This window comes from Hevea brasiliensis, chromosome 17 (genome assembly GCF_030052815.1).
Source record: "Hevea brasiliensis isolate MT/VB/25A 57/8 chromosome 17, ASM3005281v1, whole genome shotgun sequence".
Lineage (NCBI taxonomy): Eukaryota > Viridiplantae > Streptophyta > Magnoliopsida > Malpighiales > Euphorbiaceae > Hevea > Hevea brasiliensis.
The window spans coordinates 37,659,272-37,682,084 of record NC_079509.1 but is presented as its reverse complement, the minus strand read 5'-3'; the positions used below and the strand labels follow the sequence as shown (position 1 = coordinate 37,682,084).

Here is a 22,813-nt window from a genome sequence, read left to right as displayed (position 1 = left end):
AAATGAAGTAGACTAAAAAAATGTGACATCTGCAGAAACAAGATAACGATTAAGAGTAGGAGAGAAACAACGGTACCCTTTTTGGAGTCGGGAGTACCCAAAGAAGACACATTTGAGAGACTTTGGATTCAATTTAGTAATCTGTGGACGAACATCACGCACAAAACAGGTAAAACAAAAAATACAGGGTTCAACAGGGAACAAAGATTTTGTAGGAAACAAAGCAGTATAAGGAATATCCCCATTAAGGACAGAAGACGACATACGATTGATCAAAAAACATGCCGTAAAACATCCGCCCAAAAGTGTTTAGGAACTTTCATCTGAAAAAGAAGAGCACGAGTTACCTCAAGAAGATGCCAATTTTTTCTTTCGCCACGCCATTTTGGGATGGGGTATCCACACAGGAAGACTGATGAAGAATGCCATTTTGTGTCATACAAGACTGAAATTGTGCTGAAAAGTATTCTTTGGCATTGTCACTTCTTAATATGCGCACAGAAACATTAAATTGAGTTTTGATTTCATTACAAAAGGCACAAAAGATAGAAAATAACTCAGAACGATTCTTCATTAAATATAACCAGGTAACACGAGAGTAATCATCAACAAAAGTAACAAAATAACGAAATCCAGTTTTAGAAGTAACAGAATAAGGACCCAAAACATCAGAATGAACTAACTCAAAAGGAAATAAAGCCCATTTATTGACTCTAGACACAGAAGGCAAACGATGATGTTTTGCAAACTGACACGACTCACATTCTAAGATCGATAAAAGTGGCGAGGACACAGTTTCTTCATGGTAGACAAAGAAGGATGGCCCAATCAACAATGAGCTTCAAGAGGTGTTAAGGTACTGGAGCAAACAAGTGACCGCGGTACATGATTTTCCAGAATGTAGAGACCACTTGACTCACGTCCTCTACCAATAATCTGCTTCGTCGTAAGATCCTGAAACAAACACTGGTCAGGAAAAAAGGAAACAGAACAATTTAAGGTACGAGTAAGTTTACTAACAGAAAGTAGATTAAAAGAGAATTTTGGTAAACACAAAACAGATGACAAAGAAATTGACGAAGTCGGGTTCGCAGTTCCAGAACCCATGACACAAGAAGGAGAACAATCAGCTAAAGTAACCGTAGAGGAAATGAGATTAGACTGAAAAGCAGATAAAAGACTAGAATTACCTATCATGTGATCTGTCGTACCAGAATCAATAACCCATTTTGGATGAGGAAGACACAAGGCATGTAGTGGATTTACCTGACTCAGCGATCGCAATGACAGGGGAACTGGTAGGCTTTAGAGATGCCTGATACTGGGAAAACTGTGCAAAATCCTCTGCAGATACTAAAATAGTTTTCTCAGAGGAAGATACTGTAGAATCCTCTGCTGCCATATTTGCCATCTGTGATCGCTGATTTTTCCTCTGAAGTTGCGGACAATTATATTTTGTATGGCCAGGCTCATGGCAATAATAACAAATGACTCCTCTTTAGTCCTGATTAGAACAAGCCTCTCCATTACGCTGATTACTTTTGTTGCCTGTAATTCCTCCTCTACTTGCTCTTCTATTACCTTGTTGTCCATTTGGATTACGGCTAATAAGAGCACTACTGGCAGGTTGTGAAGATTGGGTACTTTCTGTACGAAGGACCCGTGTGAACGTTTCATGCAAAGAGAAAATCTCAGAACTTGAGAGAATCTGAGATTTAGCAATCTCATACTGTGAAGGAAGGCCGGCAAGAAAACTCATAACAGCCAGTTGCTCCCGTTTAAAATCAGGACTAAAAGGCAACAATATATTAAGTTTCTCATATACCCGTTTAAAATCCATAAAATAAACCGTTAGAGACTTATCCTCTTTCACAGCACGGTAGAATGCCTTACAAACATCATGAATACGTGAGATATTCCCTTTACCAGAATACAAAAAATCTAAGTAATCCATCAATTCCTTAACAAATTCATTGTGATTAATTAAACTAATTACCTCACTGTGAATCGAGTTCCGAAACTGCAAAAACAACCGAGAATCATCTCTTAGCCAAGTTTGTCGTGTATCATCAGTAGGTGGATCTTTAGTAAGGTGATCATTCTTATCAATGCTACGCAAATAAACCCTAACAGTCTTACTCCACTCCAGATAATTCGAACCCGAACCATTAAGTTTGTGTTCCGTGATCTTAGTCATCACCGGAATTATATAATAAATAATATTCTTATTGTCTGCCATTTGTCGAGACAAAGAAAACTAACCGAAACGCTAATCCAAAGTGTTTATAGCAGCAAAATAACCCAAAATCACAAATCAAGCAAATACCGAAATAAGATCTGAGAGCCAAACCTAAGAAGTTCTTTAATGGTGTACTGGATCAGGCAACAGCACACAGTGGTGGAATGAGGGGGTTGAGGCGATGTTGATCGAAGTCGAAACAGTCAATCGGCGGCCAAGGTCTCTCCTGAGCTGGGTGGTGAGAACAAATAGTCACCCTAGATAGATGACCTGCTTTGATACCATGTAGAAAGAGATGATTCTCCTTAATTTCAATTAATCTGTACATGGGTATATATATATATACAATTGATTCCTATAATTGTGTTCTACTAATTAGGAAGAAATCCTAAATAAGAAATCCTAAATAGGAATACAGAATACAGAATATACAAAGAAATAATATAGTGATTGACTTTCCATAACAGCACACATACAGACAATGCACTACAGAAACAGAGATTGGACAATCTTAAAAGGCTTGAATTTGGCTGAGCTAAATAGAGATGGAAATGTTCTAAAATTAACAAATAAAATTATAAAAATAATAGTGTTTTTCATATTTAATTACTAATTTATATAAACGGATAGCTAATGCATAAAACCTGAATCAATCCTAAATCTGAACATGTATCACTTGAATCTAACTAATATTATCAGCTAGGCATTACCAAATGTCAAACTGTAAGAAAGGGTAAGCTCAGATTAGATAATAAGTAAGAATGGAAACCTACTTTCTGCTGTTTGATTGAAAGTCCTACTTGGCGATTTGGTGAAGAGAGACCATGGTAAGTCCAAACCTCCTCCGTATGACCCAATCCATATCAAAATCAACTTTCATTCCTAGATCAACACCAACAAAACAAAATAAAACAAAAATGAAACTGCAGCAGCCAATAAAAATCATGGATATCCAAGAAAACGAGATTAACTACAATTTTTAAAACGAAAATGCAAAAGGGGGAAAAAAATACCTTATGAATCAATCCATCATCGATTATGAACAACCCAACTTCTTATAGAGCTGATCAAATGCCTCCACTTCATTAGCAGTAACTGCAACACACCCATTAACTGCACCACAAAACTGTCAATTTCAACACCAAAAGGACAGAGAAGAGAAAGAGAAGATAAGAAAAATGTTAAACGTTATAGGGGACTGGTTGGGGTTTCAAAATCAGCATGGATCAACCCTTGGATGGGAGGAAAAAGAGATTTCCATCAGATGATTAATAAAAGAAAACTCAAAGAACCAAGAGTTGAAAGCAGAGACAATGGTAGTGAGCACCAGTTGGGCGGCTAAAATGCTGGACTCAATGAAAACTGAGATTTCACTAGTCAATGTTGGGCTCTCTCTCTCTCTCTCTTTCTTGTCGATCACTAATGAAAAATAAAACTAAATCCTTAGACAAATATCAATCCAATCTAAACTGAAAGCGCCAAAAACCCAAAATTAATGGTTAATATTAAAATGAATAATAAAGTACATTATCTGCTCAGGGATGCTTCCAGGTAATACAGACTACAAGAAAAGACATAACAGGGAAAGACAGTTTTTTTTTCGGTTGGGGGGGAGGATTTATCTAAATTAACCCCAAAATCTAAACTTCTTCACCAACTTCAATTTTCCCTTATTCAACACAAACAATTGCAACAGTTTCACATCCCTTAAGAACCAAAAAAAAAAAAGACAAATCTAAGCTTAATAGACATTTTAGCTCTAATAAACCAACTTTTTGTGTACAATTAAAATGATTTTTTTTACAGGAGAATGACAGATTTTAAATGATATTCATAAGAATAACTGAATAGGAGACAAAATTGAAAAATAAAAAACTTGAAACCTCTGCAAGAATTTAAGAAACTCGTAAATCCTGCAACTCACGATCACAAAGATGACTAAAAATGAAAATACCTCTGCACTTTTAAGCCACTAATCTATACTGTTTACCCCTACCTACACAGTTTGATTTAAGAGCTTTCCATCCACAAACTGAAACAACCAAAAGTTAGGACAGTAACTATTCTATTGTGTGGATGTGAGTTGGTGTCCAGGTTGCATTAATAAATCACACATACACTTTCGGTTGGGAATCGTTGATTATATGCAATTTTCCAAACAAAAAATTGTATGATCAAATCCAAATTTGTGCTCGTGCTCGTCTCCATCAAAACATACTTAAGCTCAGTAAAGTCTATGTGGCCCAACTACAGAAAAATTAAATTTGTATTTTTATGCAATCCTAAATATAAACATATTTAAATTAAATATAATAATATACAACTAGTTATTTTGTAATCATTAACTTTAATTTAGTGATATTGAAATTATCTTAAAAATTATGAGGTCTTCAATTCGAATCCCAATTCAAAACCTATTACACATGGATAATGAGTTGTGCTTTCAAACAACCTTATGTTCTCAATGAACCAAGATACAAGCTAATTCAAGTTCTTTAAAAAAAATCATAGAAAGGGAATGTTACATCTAAGGCATTGTTAGAGACAATAATATAAAAGAAGATTCTATTATACTATCGACAATAATGAAAAAGAAGGCTCTGTTGGGAGATGTGATGACTTATCACCAGTGTTATCAAGGCGAAAGGCGACACTAAGGCGATAGAGCATTCTATTGCCTTAGGCGAGAGGCGATGCGAGGGCCTTTTTGAAGCGAGGAGCCATAACCTTAATTGTTTAAATTATATATATATATATATATATATACTTTTAAATAGTTGATAAGTAAAAAAACATATTAAAAAGAAAAAAAATATGATTTACACTATGTTTATATCTAAAATAAGAGAAATTGAAAATAGTGCATACCTGTATTTCCAGCTTAAGTATAAGATACAAGTGAAAGTATGAGATTGTAAAATTAAAATATATAGCATAAGTAAAAACACACATAATAATAAGAGATGTTAAAAAAATAAATAGTTCATACCTGAATTTTCAGCAGATGTATATGATAAAAGTGACGCTATAAAATTATACATAATAAATAAAAAATTAGAAATAAGTCATAAGTCACATAATAGAAAATATAAATTATAGAAGTTCAGACATTAATACATAAAAATAAGTTGTAAGTCATAATAAACAAAATGCAATAAGTACATAAAAAACTTATAACTAAAACTACTCATCATCAAGATTTCCAAAATCATCTTCATTTTCAACAACGGCCATCACAAATTCTTCCTCCTCTTCATCATCATCAACTTGCGAAGAGGATGCACCTGTCATTGCACGAGGCCTTCGAAATGATGGAGTTTCAATTGGTGGTGTTGATCTTGCAGCCGTTCTCGATTCATAACGAGATTCAGAAACTCCAGCTGCTCTACCAACATCACCCCAGGTCAATACGTCATTCATGAAAACAAGAGAATCATCATCATCATCATCCCCATCACCTTTTTCTAATTCACCAAGCAACCATTCATTACTCTCATCAATATTTGCCAAATCAATAGGTGTTGTGATATCCCCAAAAGTGTGTCAGCGTAGCAATGCTCTATTGTACTTCACATATACCAAATTGTCCAAGCGTTCTTGAAATAGCCGATTTCTTTTCTTACTATGAAGCTGTCATTTATTTTACAGTAACAAATAAGTTAAACTTCAAACTCAAAAGGCTCAAGATAAAATAACAAATTAAGAAATCTATATATATATATATTACTTACATGCTCAAATACACTCCAATTTCTTTCGCAACCACTTGCACTACATGTGAGACTCAGAACCTTTACAACAAACTTTTGTAGGTTTGGAGTTGAAAAACCATATGTTTTCCACCAAGCAGCTATTAAAATATAGAACCAATGATTGTTAAATTCTTGATATAAATTAATAAATGAGCAAAATGAAAAATTAATAAGAATTAAATTAATAATCTGGAGATTTGGTTGTTCTTCCTCTAATAGCTGAAGGAAAACCAAAGGTCCCTGCAGCTGCCTTGTATTTCTCAATTTCATCAAGAATCATATCAACTTTTGCTGAATTTTTTTCCATTTTATGAATGCATGAAAGCAATCCTGTATTGACCTCTTCATCAGATTCAATTCTCATCTTATTTGGATAAAAATTCAGATTCAAAAGTATCCAAAGACATGCAAAGGACGATGCAATTGAAGTGACCATCTCGCATCAATAATCTCAAAAATGCTCTTGTATTTCTCTTCATTGCCATTGAGTGAGTTGAAGCAAATGTGAAATAGAAAGAAAATAAAGATCCAAAGATTAAATTCTTAGCTAACAAAACCAGTTTCAAGTTTTCGTCACCTTATTCATTCTCTCACTCTACCTACTATCCTTCGCTGTGGAATGGAGCTGCAACTCAATCCTCAAAGCCGAAATTTCAGAATCGAGGAACAAAAACTTTAATGAGCAAGAGATTGAGTGTTTGCAACTCTCTATCGGCGACATCCTTGCAAGCATATCTCAACTATTAAATAGCTGCAAATCCACAACACAAATGCAAGCATTCAAGAAAACTCAATTCGTATTTCAATTCGTATTTCAATTGCAAATGGTCTAACAAAGAAAAATAAATAAAAAAAATTGCATAGAGCGACCATTGTTGATGAATCTGTGGCATACATCAAATCTTTAATTTTCCTCTAAAATAGAAACCCAAACAATTTAGACGAATATATTAGCAAACAGAACAAAGAAAGAATCGATAGAAACATATAAATAACTATGGGTGGAGGAAAGGAGTACAACCTTCTTGAGATTTTGGGAAATGTCTTCGTGGAAAACCAGAAATGAAGAAGAAAAGGAAGGGAAGGAGAGAAAAGCAGAAGAAGAAGAAGAAGAAGAAGAGGAAGAAAACCTCAAAGAACCAATACCGATTGTCAAATCAAATAGGTGAAAACTCGACCAACCTCTTGTGCGAAAGAAAGAAGCAAAAGCAACAGAAAGGAAGCAGGTGAAGAAAATCAAAATTCGAGGAAGAGTAAGCGGTACATTCATCGTCGGGCTTGAAAGTAAATTGCATTCCAACCGACCCAACCCATCATTATACAAATTAATGTGATGCAGTAATGCAAACCGATCCAACTCATCATTAAGAATTTGTCCAGCTGGTCTATCAGTTGACTTTTAATCTTGCTGAGTTTTCACTTCATGATTTGCGTGTTTAACTTAATATGGCACCAATCAAAATGATTTTCATTCTATAATAAAAAAGTCAAATTAATTAACTATATAATTTTTTTAACCACTTGACCTTTTTTATACACATTATTAATTTTTATTATATCACACAATATTTTTGCCTACAATAAATTAAAAGAATAAAAAAATTTTAACACATTCTCATATTTAAATAATATGATAGTTAAACTTTAAAATAATAGTAAATTTTAAATATCATAATGTAAATATTCCCTCTAATCCACCACACATAACAATGAATATGTAATGAAAAAAAAAATTAAATGAACTAAAAATCTTTAATTCAATTCCAACTACATTGCCTAAACTTTTCATGAATAAGCAACACTAAAATTTGTTAATTTTATAATCTCAATCATTTGAAATTCTGCCAATAATGGACAACTACGCTCCTATTGTTGATTGACATAACTCTTGAAATTCTTTAAAAAAAAAAGCATAATATAAATTAGACAAATCTAGCATATTACTATAAGGAAGCAAAATTTTAATTATTATACTGCTCTCCAAAATTTTAACTACTCAGAAACTAATTACATGTATTTCTTTTTCATAACAACACAAAATCAAAGAAATTTTGTATTAAACAAAGAATTTGGCCTGCAACCAAAGTAATTAAGTATGTTTTGATTTATAATTTTAGTGCCCACCTAAAAGTCTGAAACCCATTTTAGAGTCTCAACCAAATAAAGTTGCTGCATGCACATGAAGTACAAAATATAAAATATTCAAATGAATTTGGCATCATCTAGCCAAAGTGATGGAAATCAACAAGAACAACAAGATCCTAGGAATGTTCATGAGATGATTCAAGCAGTGTTATCAAAGGCAGGCGAGCGAGGCAAGGGGAGGTGAGGCGAGGCGCCCCTCTGTCGCCTCGACTGGAACGCCTGGTTGGGCTTTGGGGAGGCGGCACCTCAGACTGGCGACATAGTGATGGAAATCAACAAGAACAATAAGATCCTAAGAATGTTCATGAGATGATTCAAGCACTGTTATCAAAGGCGAGCGAGGCGCCAGGCGAGCGAGGCGCCATGCAAGCCGCCCCTCTGTCGCCTCGACTGGAACGCCTGGCTAGGCTTTGGGGAGGCCTCATCAAAGCAACGGTAAGTTTTTTTTTTTTTTTTAAATGAAAAAACTAATAAACCTACCACTTACCTGATGCCAACAAAAGAGCCGCACCATGAAGACAGCAGGAGCCGCTCTTTTCCTTGACCTCACGCTCGCGACAGAGACAGAACAGGTACGCCCTCTCTCTCTCATCTTCTTCTTCTTCTTCTTTCCTCTCTCCGATCTCTCTCTTTCACGTCTTCTTCTTTCTTTCCTCTCTCCGATCTCCCTCTCTCAAGTCTTTTTCACCGTGGCTTTCTCCCTCTCCACTTATTCTTCTTTCCCTGCTGCATAGACCACCTGTTTTTTATTTTTTCTTTTTTCCCTCTCCTCTCATTCTTCTTTTAGCACTCCCTTTTTATTTTTTCTTTTTTTTCCCCCTCTCCTCCTCATTATTAATTAGTTATTATTAATTATTATTTATTTGTTGTTAATTTAATTATTTTATTTTTTTATTCTCGTTAATTAATTATTTAAATTTTATGGGTATTGCTAAATTGATTATTTTACTTTGTATCTTGTTTAATTGGTTGATTAATTAACATAGGTATTGTTGATTTGTTGGTAATTAGTTTAATTTTTATTTGTTATTCTTGTTAATTTGATTAGTTTTACTTTTTGCCTTGTTAATTAGACATTAGTTGTTAATTAGTTATTTATTTTATATAGGTATTATTAATTTATTGTTAATTTGATTTTTTTACTTTTTATTATTGTAAATTAATTGTTCAATTTATATGGGTATTGTTAATTTGTTATTAATTAGTTTGCCTTTTACTTGTTATTCTTGTTAATTAGTTTTAGTTTGATTAATTTTACTTTTTTCTTGTTAATTAGATATTAGTTGTTTATTTTATATGGGTATTATTAATTTATTGTTAATTTTATTATTTTCTTTTTGTTCTTGGTAAGTAATTGTGTAATTTATATGGACATTATTAAATTGTTGTTAATTAGTTTACTTTTTACTTCTTATTATTGTTAATTAGTTGTTAGATTAATTAGTTTTACTTTTGTCTTGTTAATTAGACATAAGTTGTTAATTAGTTGTTTATTTTATATGGTATTATTGATTTATTATTAATTTGATGATTTTACTTTTTGTTCTTATTAATTAATTGTTTAATTTATATGGGCATTGTTAATTTATTGTTAATTAGTTTACTGTTTTACTTTTTACTTATCATTCTTGTTAATTACTTATTTAATTTATATTGGGTATTGTTAATTTGTTGTTAATTTATTTATTTTTTATTCTTGTTAATTTTTTTGTTAGATTATAAATGGTTGATAAGAATAATACATCTGAATCTTCTACTAGTAGTAGAAGAACGAACCCAGGATGAGCACACGTAATTCAAGTTAGTGAAAATAATACCAATGATCTTCAATGCATGTACTGTATGAAAGTGTATAAAGGAGGAGTTAATAGAATCAAGCAACATCTTGCTGGAGGTTACAAAAATGTAGTTCGGTGTCCAAAATGTCCAAAAGATGTAAGGAATCAAATTCATTGCTAAAAAAAGGGAGCAAAAATCAATTATGAATATGGAAAGAACACCTGAATTTGATGATGTTGAAGCACTGGGATTAGATGAAAATGAGGAAGAAGAAGAGTTGATGCAAGAAATTGGCAGTGAAAGACGAAGGCAAGTACTGAAGGTTACAAGTACTAGTGCTTCAAAAAAACCAAAAGTTTTACCACCACAAAATAGTAGAGGGCCTATTGACTGTTATTTTTCCCCTAGACCTGCTGTTATAGGAAAAAATATAAAGCAAACTACCATTGATGAAAATAGTCCAACTAAAAAGGAGTTAAGGGAGCGTGCTTGTGTTGCCATAGCATGATGGATGTATGATGTGGGAATAGCTTTTAATGCTGTGAATTATGATAGCTTCCAGGAAATGATTCAAGCAATTGGAAATTATGGGAGAGAAATGAAACCTCCAAGTTTTCATGAGGTTAGAGTTCGGTTACTTAACAAGGAAGTGCAAATCATAAATGATATTCTTGAGTCCCATAAAGAAGAATGGGAAAATTATGGATGTACATTGATGTATGATGGATGGACGGATAGAAAAAGAAGAACCTTGATTAATTTCTTGATTAATAGTCCAAAGGGAAGTGTATTTATCAAATCAATTGATGCAAGTGATGAATCAAAGACAGCGGCATTGTTGGCCAGTTTGATTGAGAAAGAATTGATGGAAATTGATCCCGAAAAAGTGGTTCAAGTTGTTACAGATAATACATCAAATAATGTTGCAGCAAGTAAAATTTTTATTTAATTTTTTATATTACTAAAAAAAATATCATTTTATTTTTATTATTAATGGAATGAATTTTTCTACTAGTTTATGACAGGGAGAATATTGGAAGCAAATTTTCCTCATCTATACTGGACTCCATGTGCAACCCACACATTGTTTAGATTTGATGTTGGCGGATATCTTTAAGATCCGTGTTTCCAAAGAAACATTCTGCAAAGCTGTTGAGCTTACTGGTTTTATATATGGCTCTTCAGGAGTTCTAAATATGTTGCGGAAGTTTACTAATGGAGTAGAATTGCTAAGGCCAGAGCAAACTAGATTTGCTACTGCTTTTATTACACTGGGAAAGATTCATCTTCAGAAAGCCAACATTAGAAAATGTTTACTTCGAAAAGTTGGACAACTAGTAAATGGGCTAAAGAGGTGAAAGGCAAAAAGTATGAAAGGACGGTTTTGAGTCCTGCCTTCTGGAATCATGTTGTTTATGCTCTTAAGGTTTCCGGTCATCTTGTTCGTGTGCTTCGACTTGTTGATAATGAAAAAAAAAAACAGCTATGGGATATATTTATGAAGCCATGATAGGGCTAAAAAAGCCATTGCCAACTCACTCAATGGCAATGAAGAGAAATACAAGAGCATTTTTGAGATTATTGAGCGAGATGGTCACTTCAATTGCATCGTCCTTTGCATGCTGCCGGATAATTTTTGAATCCTGAATTTTTTTATCCAAATAAGATGAGAATTGAATCTGATGAAGAGATCAATACAGGATTGCTTTCGTGCATTCATAAAATAGAAAAAAAAAATTCAGCAAAAGTTGACATGATTCTTGATAAAATTGAGAGATACAAGGCAGCTACAAGGACCTTTGATTTTCCTTTTGCTATTAGAGGAAGAACAATCAAACTCCAAGTTATTAATTTAAATTCTTATTAATTTTTCATTTTGCTCATTTATTAATTTATATTATGAATTTAACAATCAATGGTTCTATATTTTAATAGCTGCTTGGTGGAAAACATATAGTTCAACTCCAAACCTACAAAAGTTTGCTGTAAAGGTTCTGAGTCTCACATGTAGTGCAAGTGATTGCGAAAGAAATTGGAGTGTACTTGAGCATGTAAGTTATATATATATATATATATATATATATTCTTAATTTGTTATTTTATCTTGAGCCTTTTGAGTTTGAAGTTTAACTTATTTGTTACTATAAAATAAATAACAGCTTCATAATAAGAAAAGAAATCAGTTATTTCAAAAACGCTTGGACAATTTGGTATATGTGAAGTGCAATAGAGCTTTGCTACGCCAACACACTTTTGGGGATATCACAACGCTTATTGATTTGACAAATATTGATAGTAATGAGTGGTTGCTTGGTGAATTAGAAAAAGGCGATGGGGATGATGATGATTCTTTTGTTTGCATGGATGATGTGTTGATCTGGAGTGATGTTGGTAGAGCAGCCGGAGTTTCTAAATCTCGTTATGAATCGAGATCGGCTGCAAGATCAACACCGGTTGAAACTCCATCATTACGAAGGCCTTGTGCAATGAGAGATGCATTATCTTCGCAAGTTGATGATGATGAAGAGGAGGAAGAATTTGTGATGGCCACTATTAAAAATGAAGATGATTTTGAAAATCTTGATGATGAGTAGTTTTAATTATAAGTTTTTTATGTACTTCTTGATTTCGTTTATTATGACTTACAACTTATTTTTATTTATTAAAGTCTGAACTTCTGTAATTTACATTTTCTATTATATGACGGATAAATTTTGACAACTGTCCCTGAACTTATCTAGTTGTTACATTACAGTCCTTCAACTTAAAAATGTAACATTAAACCCCATCAACTTTCAAATTTTGCACAGTAAAATCCATCCAACCTCAAATTACTAGTTTTTCAATTAGGCGCTGATCTGGACAGTTCCAGCATGGAACTTAGTCAGTATTTCTCTTTTCTCTCTCAAGCCATGTGTAAATTGAATCCTTTTTTTCTCTATAGACAGAATAATTTTCATATGTAAAGAGAATAAATTTACATTTTGCATAAAAGAGGAGAGAGAAATGTTGACTAAGTGCCATGCGGAAGCTATTCACATCAGTTTCTAGCTGAAAAATCAGTAATTGAAAGTCAGAGAGATTTTACTGTGCAAAATTTGAAAGTTTAGAGAGTTTTATGTTACATTTTAAAGTTAAAGGACTGTAGTATTATAACTATATAAGTTCATGGACAGTTATTGAAATTTATCCATTATATGACTTATGACTTATTTCTAATTTTTTATTTATTATGTATAATTTTATAATATCACTTTTATCATATACATAAGCTGAAAATTCAGGTATGAACTATTTCTTTTTCTAACATATCTTATTATTATGTGTGTTGTTACTTATGCTATATATTTCAATTTTACAGTCTCATACTCTCACTTATATCTTATACTTAAGCTGGAAATACAGGTATGCACTACTTTCAATTTCTCTTATTTTATATATAGACATAATGTAAATAATTTTTTTTCTTTTTAATATGCTTTTTTACTTATCAACTATTTAAAAGTACGAGAATATATATATATATATATATATATATATATATAATTTAAGCAATTAAGGTTATAGCGCCTTACTTCAAAAAGGCCCTCGCCTCTCACCTAAGGCAATAGAATACTCTATCGCCTTAGTGTCGCCTTTCGCCTTGATAACACTAGATTCAAGATGCATTTACACAAGAAGCTCCAATCACAATGACTAGAGTTAAGAAGATGCAAGAGTTGATTGAGAAAGTAGTTACACAAGAAGCTAAATATGGAGATACAATCAATAAATTGGGGTTACAAGAAGATGGGAAGTGGCTTAATTTGATTCAAGTTTGCATTGAAGATTATCAAAAAATATTTGGACAGAATTGACGAATTTCTACGCAAATTTAATTTTTTTTATCTAGGACAAGTCTGAATATTTTTATTTAATTATTTTTTGTCAGATTTATGTATTTTTGATCTTATTTATGTGTTTTGGGCCTTAGGTAGGAGTGCAGCCCACTCCAGCATTTTATTAGTTTTTAGAGTTTTTTTTTTTTTTAGTTTAAGGATTTAGGGTTTCAACCGCATATATAAAGCTAACTTAAAACTTTTTAAGTTGAACATTACTTTTGCTAAAATTAATACAAGAAAGGGATTTTTCCTAAATTCTTTCTTGAACTAAAATAAATTCTCCAAGAGTGATTAATCTAGTAGGGTTTAACAATCTTGATATTCTTGGTTCTTGTTTGATTATAAACTTTAGGTCAAGAATCCTTAATTCTACCTTCGAATTATCTTGATTTTTATTTCTCTATAACTGATAAGTCATGGTATTCCTTGGCGTTTGAATTTAATTTTGACTCTATTGGGATTATAAAACAAATCTGTTCGTGGGTTTCAAGGCATCGTTATTGAGGTTCACATCAATTTTGGTATCAGAGCGTTAGCTCCAAATCAGGTTCTATCTATCCTTTTGTATTTTCTTTTTGCTATTTGTTTATCATACTATTTCATTTGTGACTTGTTCATTAATATCCTTGTTTTTTTTATATTTTGCATTTTCTTCAATAATACTTGGTTTGAAAAAAAATTTTCCTTCCTTTCCTTAGTGTCTTGTTTAAAAAAAAAAAAAATTGAATTGCAGCAGCTTTTAAAAAAAATGCAGATATTTTTTCTTGCAGAATTTCATATATGAAACGAGTAAAAAAAAAGAACTGCAGAATTTCAAGTCTGCTACTAATCAATAATAATAATAATAATAATAATAAAAGGAGGTAGATTTGGTGTGGCACAATTAGGGTTCACTACACATCCTAAATTGTTAAATTTCACCGAGGCTTTTACTTCTTTATTGTTTCGTTTGTTTCATTTTCTAATAATTTGGTGTCTTATTTCGTTTCTTTAAATTATAGAATCCTTCATCATTCAATCTTTGTGTCTGTCTTTATATTGCTTGTCTTTATTTCATATCTTCGGTCTTGTCTTGAATTTCAATTTTGTTGAATATTACAAATTAGTTACTTTGAGCGAGTTTGGTTAATTCCTTAAAGAGCTAAAAGGAAAAATTAAAGAGTGGAAAAAGATAAGAGTGTGAGAGCACATAAGAAAGTAAAAGCCTAAATTGTGTGAAACACGATGGGAGTGACATTGATTCAGTGTAAACACGTGAGGGAACATTATGAGGATAGTTGCTAACATTCTTTTGCAGGTTTTACAATTATTTCACACAAAAATAGTGAAGAAAAACCAGATCAATTCTTCACAATGCAAGCTATTCAGCAACAGTATGAACAATTAACTTTGATGCTTAGAGACATGAGAAATCAAATGGAAAGGCAAGAGAGTAGACTAAATAGGCAAGATGCTACTATAGGTAACTTGCAAAGGGAGAGGCCTAATGCTAGGAGGCAAGCTAGACACAACAACAACTCTCCCCTTAAAAAGTTCGAAGATAAGCAGGATGATGAAGATGAGAATAATGACAATCATGCTTTGATCATAAATGAGGACATATTTTATCAGAGAAGAGAAAGGCATGAAACGAGACCAAAGAGAGATGACAGGGGTAGTGATAGCATTAATCGAAACATTTGGAGCATCAAAATGAAAATTCCATCTTTTCAAATGAAGAATAATCCAGATGTTTACCTTGAGTGGGAACGCAAAGTTGAGCTAGTCATTGACTGTCACAACTATTTAGAAGATAAAAAGGTAAAACTTGCTGCTGTTGAATTTACTGACAACGCTCTTATATTGTGGGATCAAATGATTTTGAGCAAAAGAAACAGAGAGACCCATTGACACCTGGGATGAGATGAAAAATGTTATGAGAAGAAGATTTGTCCCTAACCACTATTACAGAGAACTGCATCAAAGGTTGTAAAGACTCGCACAAGGGACAGAGTGTATGGAAGAATACCATAAGGAGACGAAGATGGCTATAATTCGGGCAAATGTTGAAGAGGACAGAGAAGCCACAATAGCTCGATTCCTAAGTGGTTTGAATAGAGAAATAGCTGATTTAGTTGAGTTGCAGCGTTATGTGGAGTTAAAGGACATGGTGCATATGGCCATGAAAATTGAAAAGCAACTCAGGAGGAAAGGGATGCCGAGGTATGGGAGTAGCACAAGTTCAGTTCCTAACAGCTCATGGAAACCGAATTGGCCCAAGAAGGAGGATAAGGTCGTTTCTAAGCCTAAGCATGAAGAAAGTAAAAGCAAGCCTCATGGAGATAGCAAAGATAAAAGTATGAACTCTTCCTAATCTCAATGAAATAGAGATATAAATGCTTTACATGTTTGGAGACAGGTCATATTGCTTCACAATGACCCAATAAAAGGGCAATGATCTTAAGGGATAATGGAGATATAGAGACTGAGAGTGATGAATAAAGTGATTCTATGCCTCCATTAGAAGATGCTACTAATGTGGAGTATGCTGTAGAAGGGAGTGCATTAGTCACTAGGAGAGCATTGAATATGCAAGTGAAGGAAGAGGTTCGTAAAGAGGAGCAAAGGGAAAATATATTTCACACTAGATGCCTCATTCAGGATAAAGCATGTAGTATGATGATAGATGGAGGTAGTTGTACCAATGTAGCTAGTACACTATTGGTTAAGAAATTAAAGTTGCCTACTTTGAAACATCCTAGGCCATACAAGCTACAATGGTTAAATGAATGTGGAGAAGTTAAAGTGACCAAGCAAGCACTAGTTGCTTTTTCCATGGTAGATATCATGATGAGATTATATGTGATATGATGCCTCTGCACAATGGTCATTTGTTGCTTGGTAGACCATGGCAGTTTGATAGGTGAACGGTACATGATGGCTATAGAAATCGGTATTCTTTTAAAAAGGATGGCCGAAAGGTAACATTGACTCCATTAACTCTTAAGACAAGTATATGAGGATCAAGTGAAATTAAGAAGATCAATTGAGAAGGAAAACACTAATAAGGTTGAGAGTAAAAGCGTAGAAAAATGAGAGGCCGAGAGTTCTAGTGAGAAGAAGAGAGTGATTGAGAGTGAAAATAAAGAGAAAAACAAAGAGAGGAGAGGAGTGAAAAGGTATTGAGTGAGACTGGAAAGAAAGTGAGTCCAATGCAAAAGGAGAGCAAAGAGAGAAAAGTGGGTTTATTTGCAAAAGAAAGAGATGTTAAGAATGCATTCTGTACTAAAAATCCAATGATTGTATTTATGTACAAGGAGGCTTATTTGAATCTCGCTGACCTTAACACTTCTTTGCCTGGTTCTACTGTTCCTCTTTTACAGGAGTTTGAAGATGTCTTTCCTGAGGAGATGCCTAATGAGTTGCCACTTATTAGAAGGATCAAACAACAGATTGATTTTGTTCCTGGAGCAGTAATTCCCAATCAACCGGTGTACAGAAGTAATCCTGAGACAAAAGAACTTCAAAGGCAAGTTGAGGAGTTATTGGCAAAAGGGCATGTGAGAGAGAGCATGAGTCTATGTGCAATTTCAGTGCTATTAGTGCATAAGAATGATGGTTCTTGAAGGATGTGTATTGACTGTCGAGCTATCAACAAGATTACGGTAAAGTATAGATATCTCATTCCTAGGCTAAATGACATGTTAGATAAATTGCATGGTAGTTGTGTTTTTTCAAAAATTCATTTAAAAAATGGATACCACCAGATTAGGATGAAAGTGGGAGATAAGTGGAAAACTGCTTTCAAAACAAAATATGATTTATATGAGCGATTAGTTATGCCTTTTGGATTGACTAACGCACCTAGTACATTCATGCGATTAATGAACCCTGCTTTGCGTGCAATCATTTGTAAGTTTGTAGTGGTATACTTTAATGATATATTAATGTACTGTAAAAATATGGAAGAGCATATGCTTCATTTGAGGTATGTGTCTGAAGTGCTTAGAAAAGAGAAATTGTATGCTAATCTTAAAAAGTGTACTTTTTGCATGAAAAGAATTATGTTTTTGGGTTATGTGATTAGTGCAAAAGGTATCGAGATGAATGAAGAGAAGGTGAAAGCTATCCGTGACTGGCCGATTCTTACATCTGTTACTGAGGTACGTAGTTTTCATGGTTTAACTAGTTTTTATAGAAGGTTTGTTAAGGATTTCAGTACTTTAGCTGCACCCTTGACTGAGATTGTTAAAAAGAATATTGGCTTTACATAGGGTGAGGAACAAAACCGTACTTTTAACTTAATCAAAGATAAGTTATGTTCTGCTCTATTACCGAGTCTTCCTAATTTCACTAAAACATTTAAAATAGAATGTGATGCTTCTGGAATTGGTATAGGTGCTGTTTTATGCAAAAGAGACATCCCATTACATATTTTAGTGAAAAGCTAAATAGTGAGGCATTGAACTACTCAACGTATGACAAAGAGCTTCATGTCTTGGTGTAAGCGTTTGAGACATGAAAGCACTACTTGTGATCAAAGGAGCTCGTAATTCATTCTGACCATTAGTCATTGAAACACTTGAAGGGACAAAACAAGCTCAACCATAGGCATGCCAAATGGGTGAAATTTCTTGAGACTTTTCTTTATGTTATTCAGTATAAGATAAGGAAAATGAGGTGTGCATTGTTCTACTGGCTTTTCACCTTTTGAGATTGTTTATGAGTTCAATCCTTTAACTCCATTAGATTTGATTCCTTTGCCTGTGCATGAGATTTCAAGTTTAGATGGAAAGGAGGCTGAGTTGGTTAAAAAGATCCATGAAAAAGCTAAATTGAGAAGAAAAATAATAGATAAGCAGCCCAAGCTAATAAAGGAACAAAGCAAATTATTTTCCAACCAAGAGATTGGGTTTGGGTGCATATAAGAAAGGAAATATTTTTAATTCAAAGGAAGTCTAAGCTTCATTCTAGAGGAGATAGTCCACTTCAAGTGGTGGCCAAGATTAATGACAATGCTTATAAGTTGGATCTTCCTGGTGAGTACAATGTGAGTGCTACTTTTAATATTACTGATCTTTCCTCTTTTGATGTAGGTGAAGATTCGAGGACGAATCCTTTTGAAGAGGAGGGGATGATGGAAATCAACAAGAACAATAATATCCTAGGAATGTTCGAGAGATGATTCAATATGCAATTGCACAAAAAGCTCCAATCACAAGGACTAGAGTTAAGAAGATGCAAGAGCTAATTGAGGAAGCAGTTGCATAAGAAGCTAAATATGAAGATACAATCAATAAATTAGGGTTACAAGAAGATGAGAAGTGGCTAAATTTGATCCAAGTTTGCGTAGAAGATGATCAAGAAATATTTGGACAGAATTGACAGGTTTTTCCACAAATTTAGTGAGTTTTTTTTCTAATATAGCACAGGTTTGAATATTTTTATTTAATTATTTTTTATCAAATTTATGTGTTTTCGACCTTATTTATGTATTTTTGGCCTTAGGTAGGAGTGCAGCCCACTCCAGCTTTTTTATTAGTTTTTAGGGTTTTTTTTTTTTTAATTTAGGGATTTAGGGTTTCAGCCGCATATTAAGGCTAACTTAATACTTTTTCAGTTGAACATTACTTTTGATAAAATCAATACAAGAGAGGGATTTCTCCTAAATTCTTTCTTGAACTAAACTAAATTCTCAAAGAGTGATTAATCTTGTAGGGTTTAATAATCTTGATATTCTTGATTCTTCTTTGATTATAAACTTTAGGCCAAGAATCCTTAATTCTATCTTTGAATTATCTTGGTTTTCAATTATCTATAATTGATAGGTCAAGGTATTTTTTGGTGTTTGAACTTGATTTTGGCTTTCTTGGGATTATAAAACAAACCTATTCATGAGTTTCAAAGCATCATTCTTATGGTTCGCATCACATAGCCAATGTAACAATGCCTTTAATGGATTAAACAAAAGTATCATTTCATATTCAAAAGGCAAAGCCATCTACTCTTATAACATAATAAAACAGAAGGTACCATGACTATACCACCATACCATATTGACCATGACTATACTATAGTAAGACGGCTATTTACAAGCAATTCTATGATATTGCTTTGTTATATTTAATTTCACATTAAAAGTGTCTTAGTTCAAGCATTGCAGAAACTGAAATAAGAAATAAAGCAGAGACATATAAGCATGGAAAGAGAGCCAAGCCCTTGTAATTGGTTTTAAGGGCTGTTGGGACACTTGGGGATATAAAAGAACATCATGGTGCACAAATTAGACCCATTAGACAGAAAAATTCATCTAGCTAGGTGGTAAAATACCTTGTGATGTCCTGGCTTTCAATGGGAGATTTGTACTCACAACTCATAGTTGCTACTATAGCCGGAGTTTCTATTTCAAACACCTCTTTACCTCACACTCCTCTTTACCTTAATCTCAAAATTCCAGATAATAAAAGCACCAAACACCTTAAAACCATAAAAAAAATTTACAGTAAACTCATTGTAAAGAGATCTAAAGTCTCCAAATCACAATTTCGTAGTCTTATTTAAAATTTATAGTAAAAGCACCAAACACCTCAATCTCAGCATTACAAATAATAAAATCACCAAACACCTTAATCTCAGAATTCCAAATAATAAAAGCACCAAGGTAACTAACCAAGAGCGGCGAGCTTGTTTCCAACTGTTCAACAGGTCCAACGGTAGTGTTCTTGATTACACTGTAGTGTTCTTATTTTCCATAAATTGCTTGTTTCCCTGTGGCAAAACATCGCCGCCTCCATGTTCCGCCTTGGATCCACAACACTCCGGGGAATTGCCGTCGGTTTCTGGCAGTGCCTCGCTTTCTGGCAGTTCCGTCGATATCGAGGGTTAACTCCGGTAGCTGCCGCTTTCTACCACGTCCCATGGCTAAGGGACCGAGAACGAGAGATGACCAGAGAAAGAGATAAACTGGTGGAGAGAGCACAGAGAAAGTATTTATCATAGAAAGAAATAAAATTATGGAAGAAGAAAGAAGAGAGGGTTTCATAGGGAAACGTGAGGAAAGAATGAAAACAGGTTTTGGATTTAAAACAACGAAAACAGTAGGTAGGGATTTCTTGGGGCAATTTGACATAATCTTTTATTCAAATCGATTACAAACATAGAATTTATTTTAAATAAATTTTAATTACGTTTCTTAAAATTAATTTACAAAAATTGCACTTCATTCGATTCTTTTATTTCTCGGGAAACAAACAGAAAATAATAATTTTAAAAGACTCACTGAGCCATTGTCCACGAGGTAATTGAAGTTGTGGGCATCGCAGCTGTAAGTGAACTTATTGTTGGTGGCAGGGAGCCTCTGGAGGCACTGAAACGCTATGGAATTGAAATTGCCACTGAATTCTGTGTACTCAGCAAGAATCACATTTCCACAGGAAAATGAGTAGATCAACGATTTCCGTCCCATTTTGGTTATTTGATAAAGCGATTAAAGGTCCTGAACTCGTACAGAGAGAGATCTGAGAATTTGATAGAAAATCTCTCTCCTCCCCTCCTTTTGCTTTCTTTTCCCACGAGAGAGAGAGAGACGGGGGTGGGGGGGAGAGTGGGGATCGTTGGTGAGGGATAATTAAAAAGAAGAGTGGGATTTGGGGTTCAATGATAGGGATAATTTTTATTTTCTGTAAATATTCGTTCTTAAATTTAAATATTGTTAATAAATTAACCTTTGTTAATAGTTTCTAAAATTCTATTTCATTTATAAGATGTTTTATATATTTAAATTTTACTAGTATTTAAAGTATGAAAGCTATATTTATATTTATTTATATAAGAATTAAATATTAATTGAAATATTTCAATTAAAATATTAAAATTTTAATAATTAATATAAAAATTTAATTAATGCAATAATATATAAATATTTGAAATGTTTTTGTATATATTATTTAATTATCCTTAAAAATATTTTTCATATCTGAATAAAATTTTTGAAAATATGATAATTTTATTTTTTTTAATAATTATATATTATATGAGTATTAATTAAATTTTCATGCATATAATATATTCAGTATAAACAATTTAACTACATGGTATTGTTATTTTATTGAAATATGTATTGTTATTGTACTTGTTATAAAAACTCATGAATTATTTTTTTTTAATTTTTATTAATTTTTTTATATATTATACAATATTATCATTGTATTATAAATATTATATTTAATTATTTAAATTATAAATATTAATTTTAATGTCATTTCAATTAATTATATGAATATAAATATTTATCAATATTAAAATTATTTTTTTTATTTGATCATATTTTTATAAAAGTTGTGTTATATTATTACACATAATATTAACTTAATTATAAATTTAAATGTAATATAATAAAAAATATAATAATAAGTTTTAAAAATATAAATAGGTGAAAATGTTTAAAATAAATTAATAATAAATGTAAAACTCATTGAATTTAATTTATTTAAACTCTATTATTTTACTCTTTTTTTTTAAGTTTGATTTGTATATATATTATTTTAACTTTTCATAATTTAAAATAATACACACTTGTATAATGAAATTGTATATTTAAATTAATGTAAAAGAAAATTATTTGTAAAATTAGAAAATAGAATAATTTTTGAAATGAATTTTTGGTATTATAAATATACCATATGTATTACATGTTTAAATTTTAATTTTATTAAAATTATATTATGTTTCTCAAAAAAAATAATAAAAAATATTTTTATAAAATTTATTTCAGCTTTAATTATTTCTCTTTTTGGCATTCAGTATGATTAGATAAAATATGATTCTAGATTGAGTTATTAATAAAAAATTAGAACTATATCAATAAAGTGAGATAAATTTAGTCCAATACAGTTTGGTTCTTATAATATCTCTTTTATTTTGATTCTTTTTTTTTTATTCAAAAGAGTAAGAACAATGAACATTACCATTTTCAATGCTGAAAAGAATAAAAATATATAAACATTAATAACGTAATAATATAAATATAAATCTAAGTA

The 22,813-nt window shown here is 32.3% G+C and overlaps 1 protein-coding gene and 2 long non-coding RNA genes across 5 annotated transcripts; 1 reads left to right on the top strand and 2 right to left on the bottom strand.

Annotated features, from left to right (window-relative positions):
* Nucleotides 1–791: 791 nt before the first annotated feature.
* Nucleotides 792–2,339, bottom strand: LOC131175348 (uncharacterized). Its single transcript, XM_058139220.1, has 2 exons — nt 1,267–2,339; nt 792–954 (listed from the first exon to the last, which is right to left on the bottom strand). Exon 1 carries the CDS (start codon nt 2,237–2,239, stop codon nt 1,499–1,501), a length of 741 nt encoding a protein of 246 aa, XP_057995203.1. The 5' UTR covers nt 2,240–2,339; the 3' UTR covers nt 792–954; nt 1,267–1,498.
* An 89-nt stretch (nt 2,340–2,428) lies between these two features.
* On the bottom strand, nt 2,429–21,356 carry LOC131175350 (uncharacterized). Of its 3 annotated transcripts, none has more exons than XR_009145449.1 (5): nt 21,055–21,356; nt 20,446–20,738; nt 3,253–3,352; nt 3,013–3,121; nt 2,429–2,509 (listed from the first exon to the last, which is right to left on the bottom strand). It is a non-coding gene; the product is annotated as an uncharacterized LOC131175350 (long non-coding RNA). The 3 variants fall into 3 exon arrangements; XR_009145450.1 differs by lacking the exon at nt 2,429–2,509 and adding an exon at nt 2,543–2,559; XR_009145448.1 differs by lacking the exons at nt 2,429–2,509; nt 3,013–3,121; nt 3,253–3,352 and adding exons at nt 6,181–6,321; nt 6,569–6,742 and having other exon boundaries at nt 20,106–20,738.
* On the top strand, nt 12,041–13,845 carry LOC131175351 (uncharacterized). Its single transcript, XR_009145452.1, has 2 exons — nt 12,041–13,320; nt 13,572–13,845. It is a non-coding gene; the product is annotated as an uncharacterized LOC131175351 (long non-coding RNA).
* Nucleotides 21,357–22,813: the final 1,457 nt, after the last annotated feature.

Excerpts from the sequence above, each read along its gene's own strand:
- LOC131175348 (XM_058139220.1), bottom strand. The coding sequence starts at position 2,239 with ATGGCAGACAATAAGAATATTATTTATTATATAATTCCGGTGATGACT.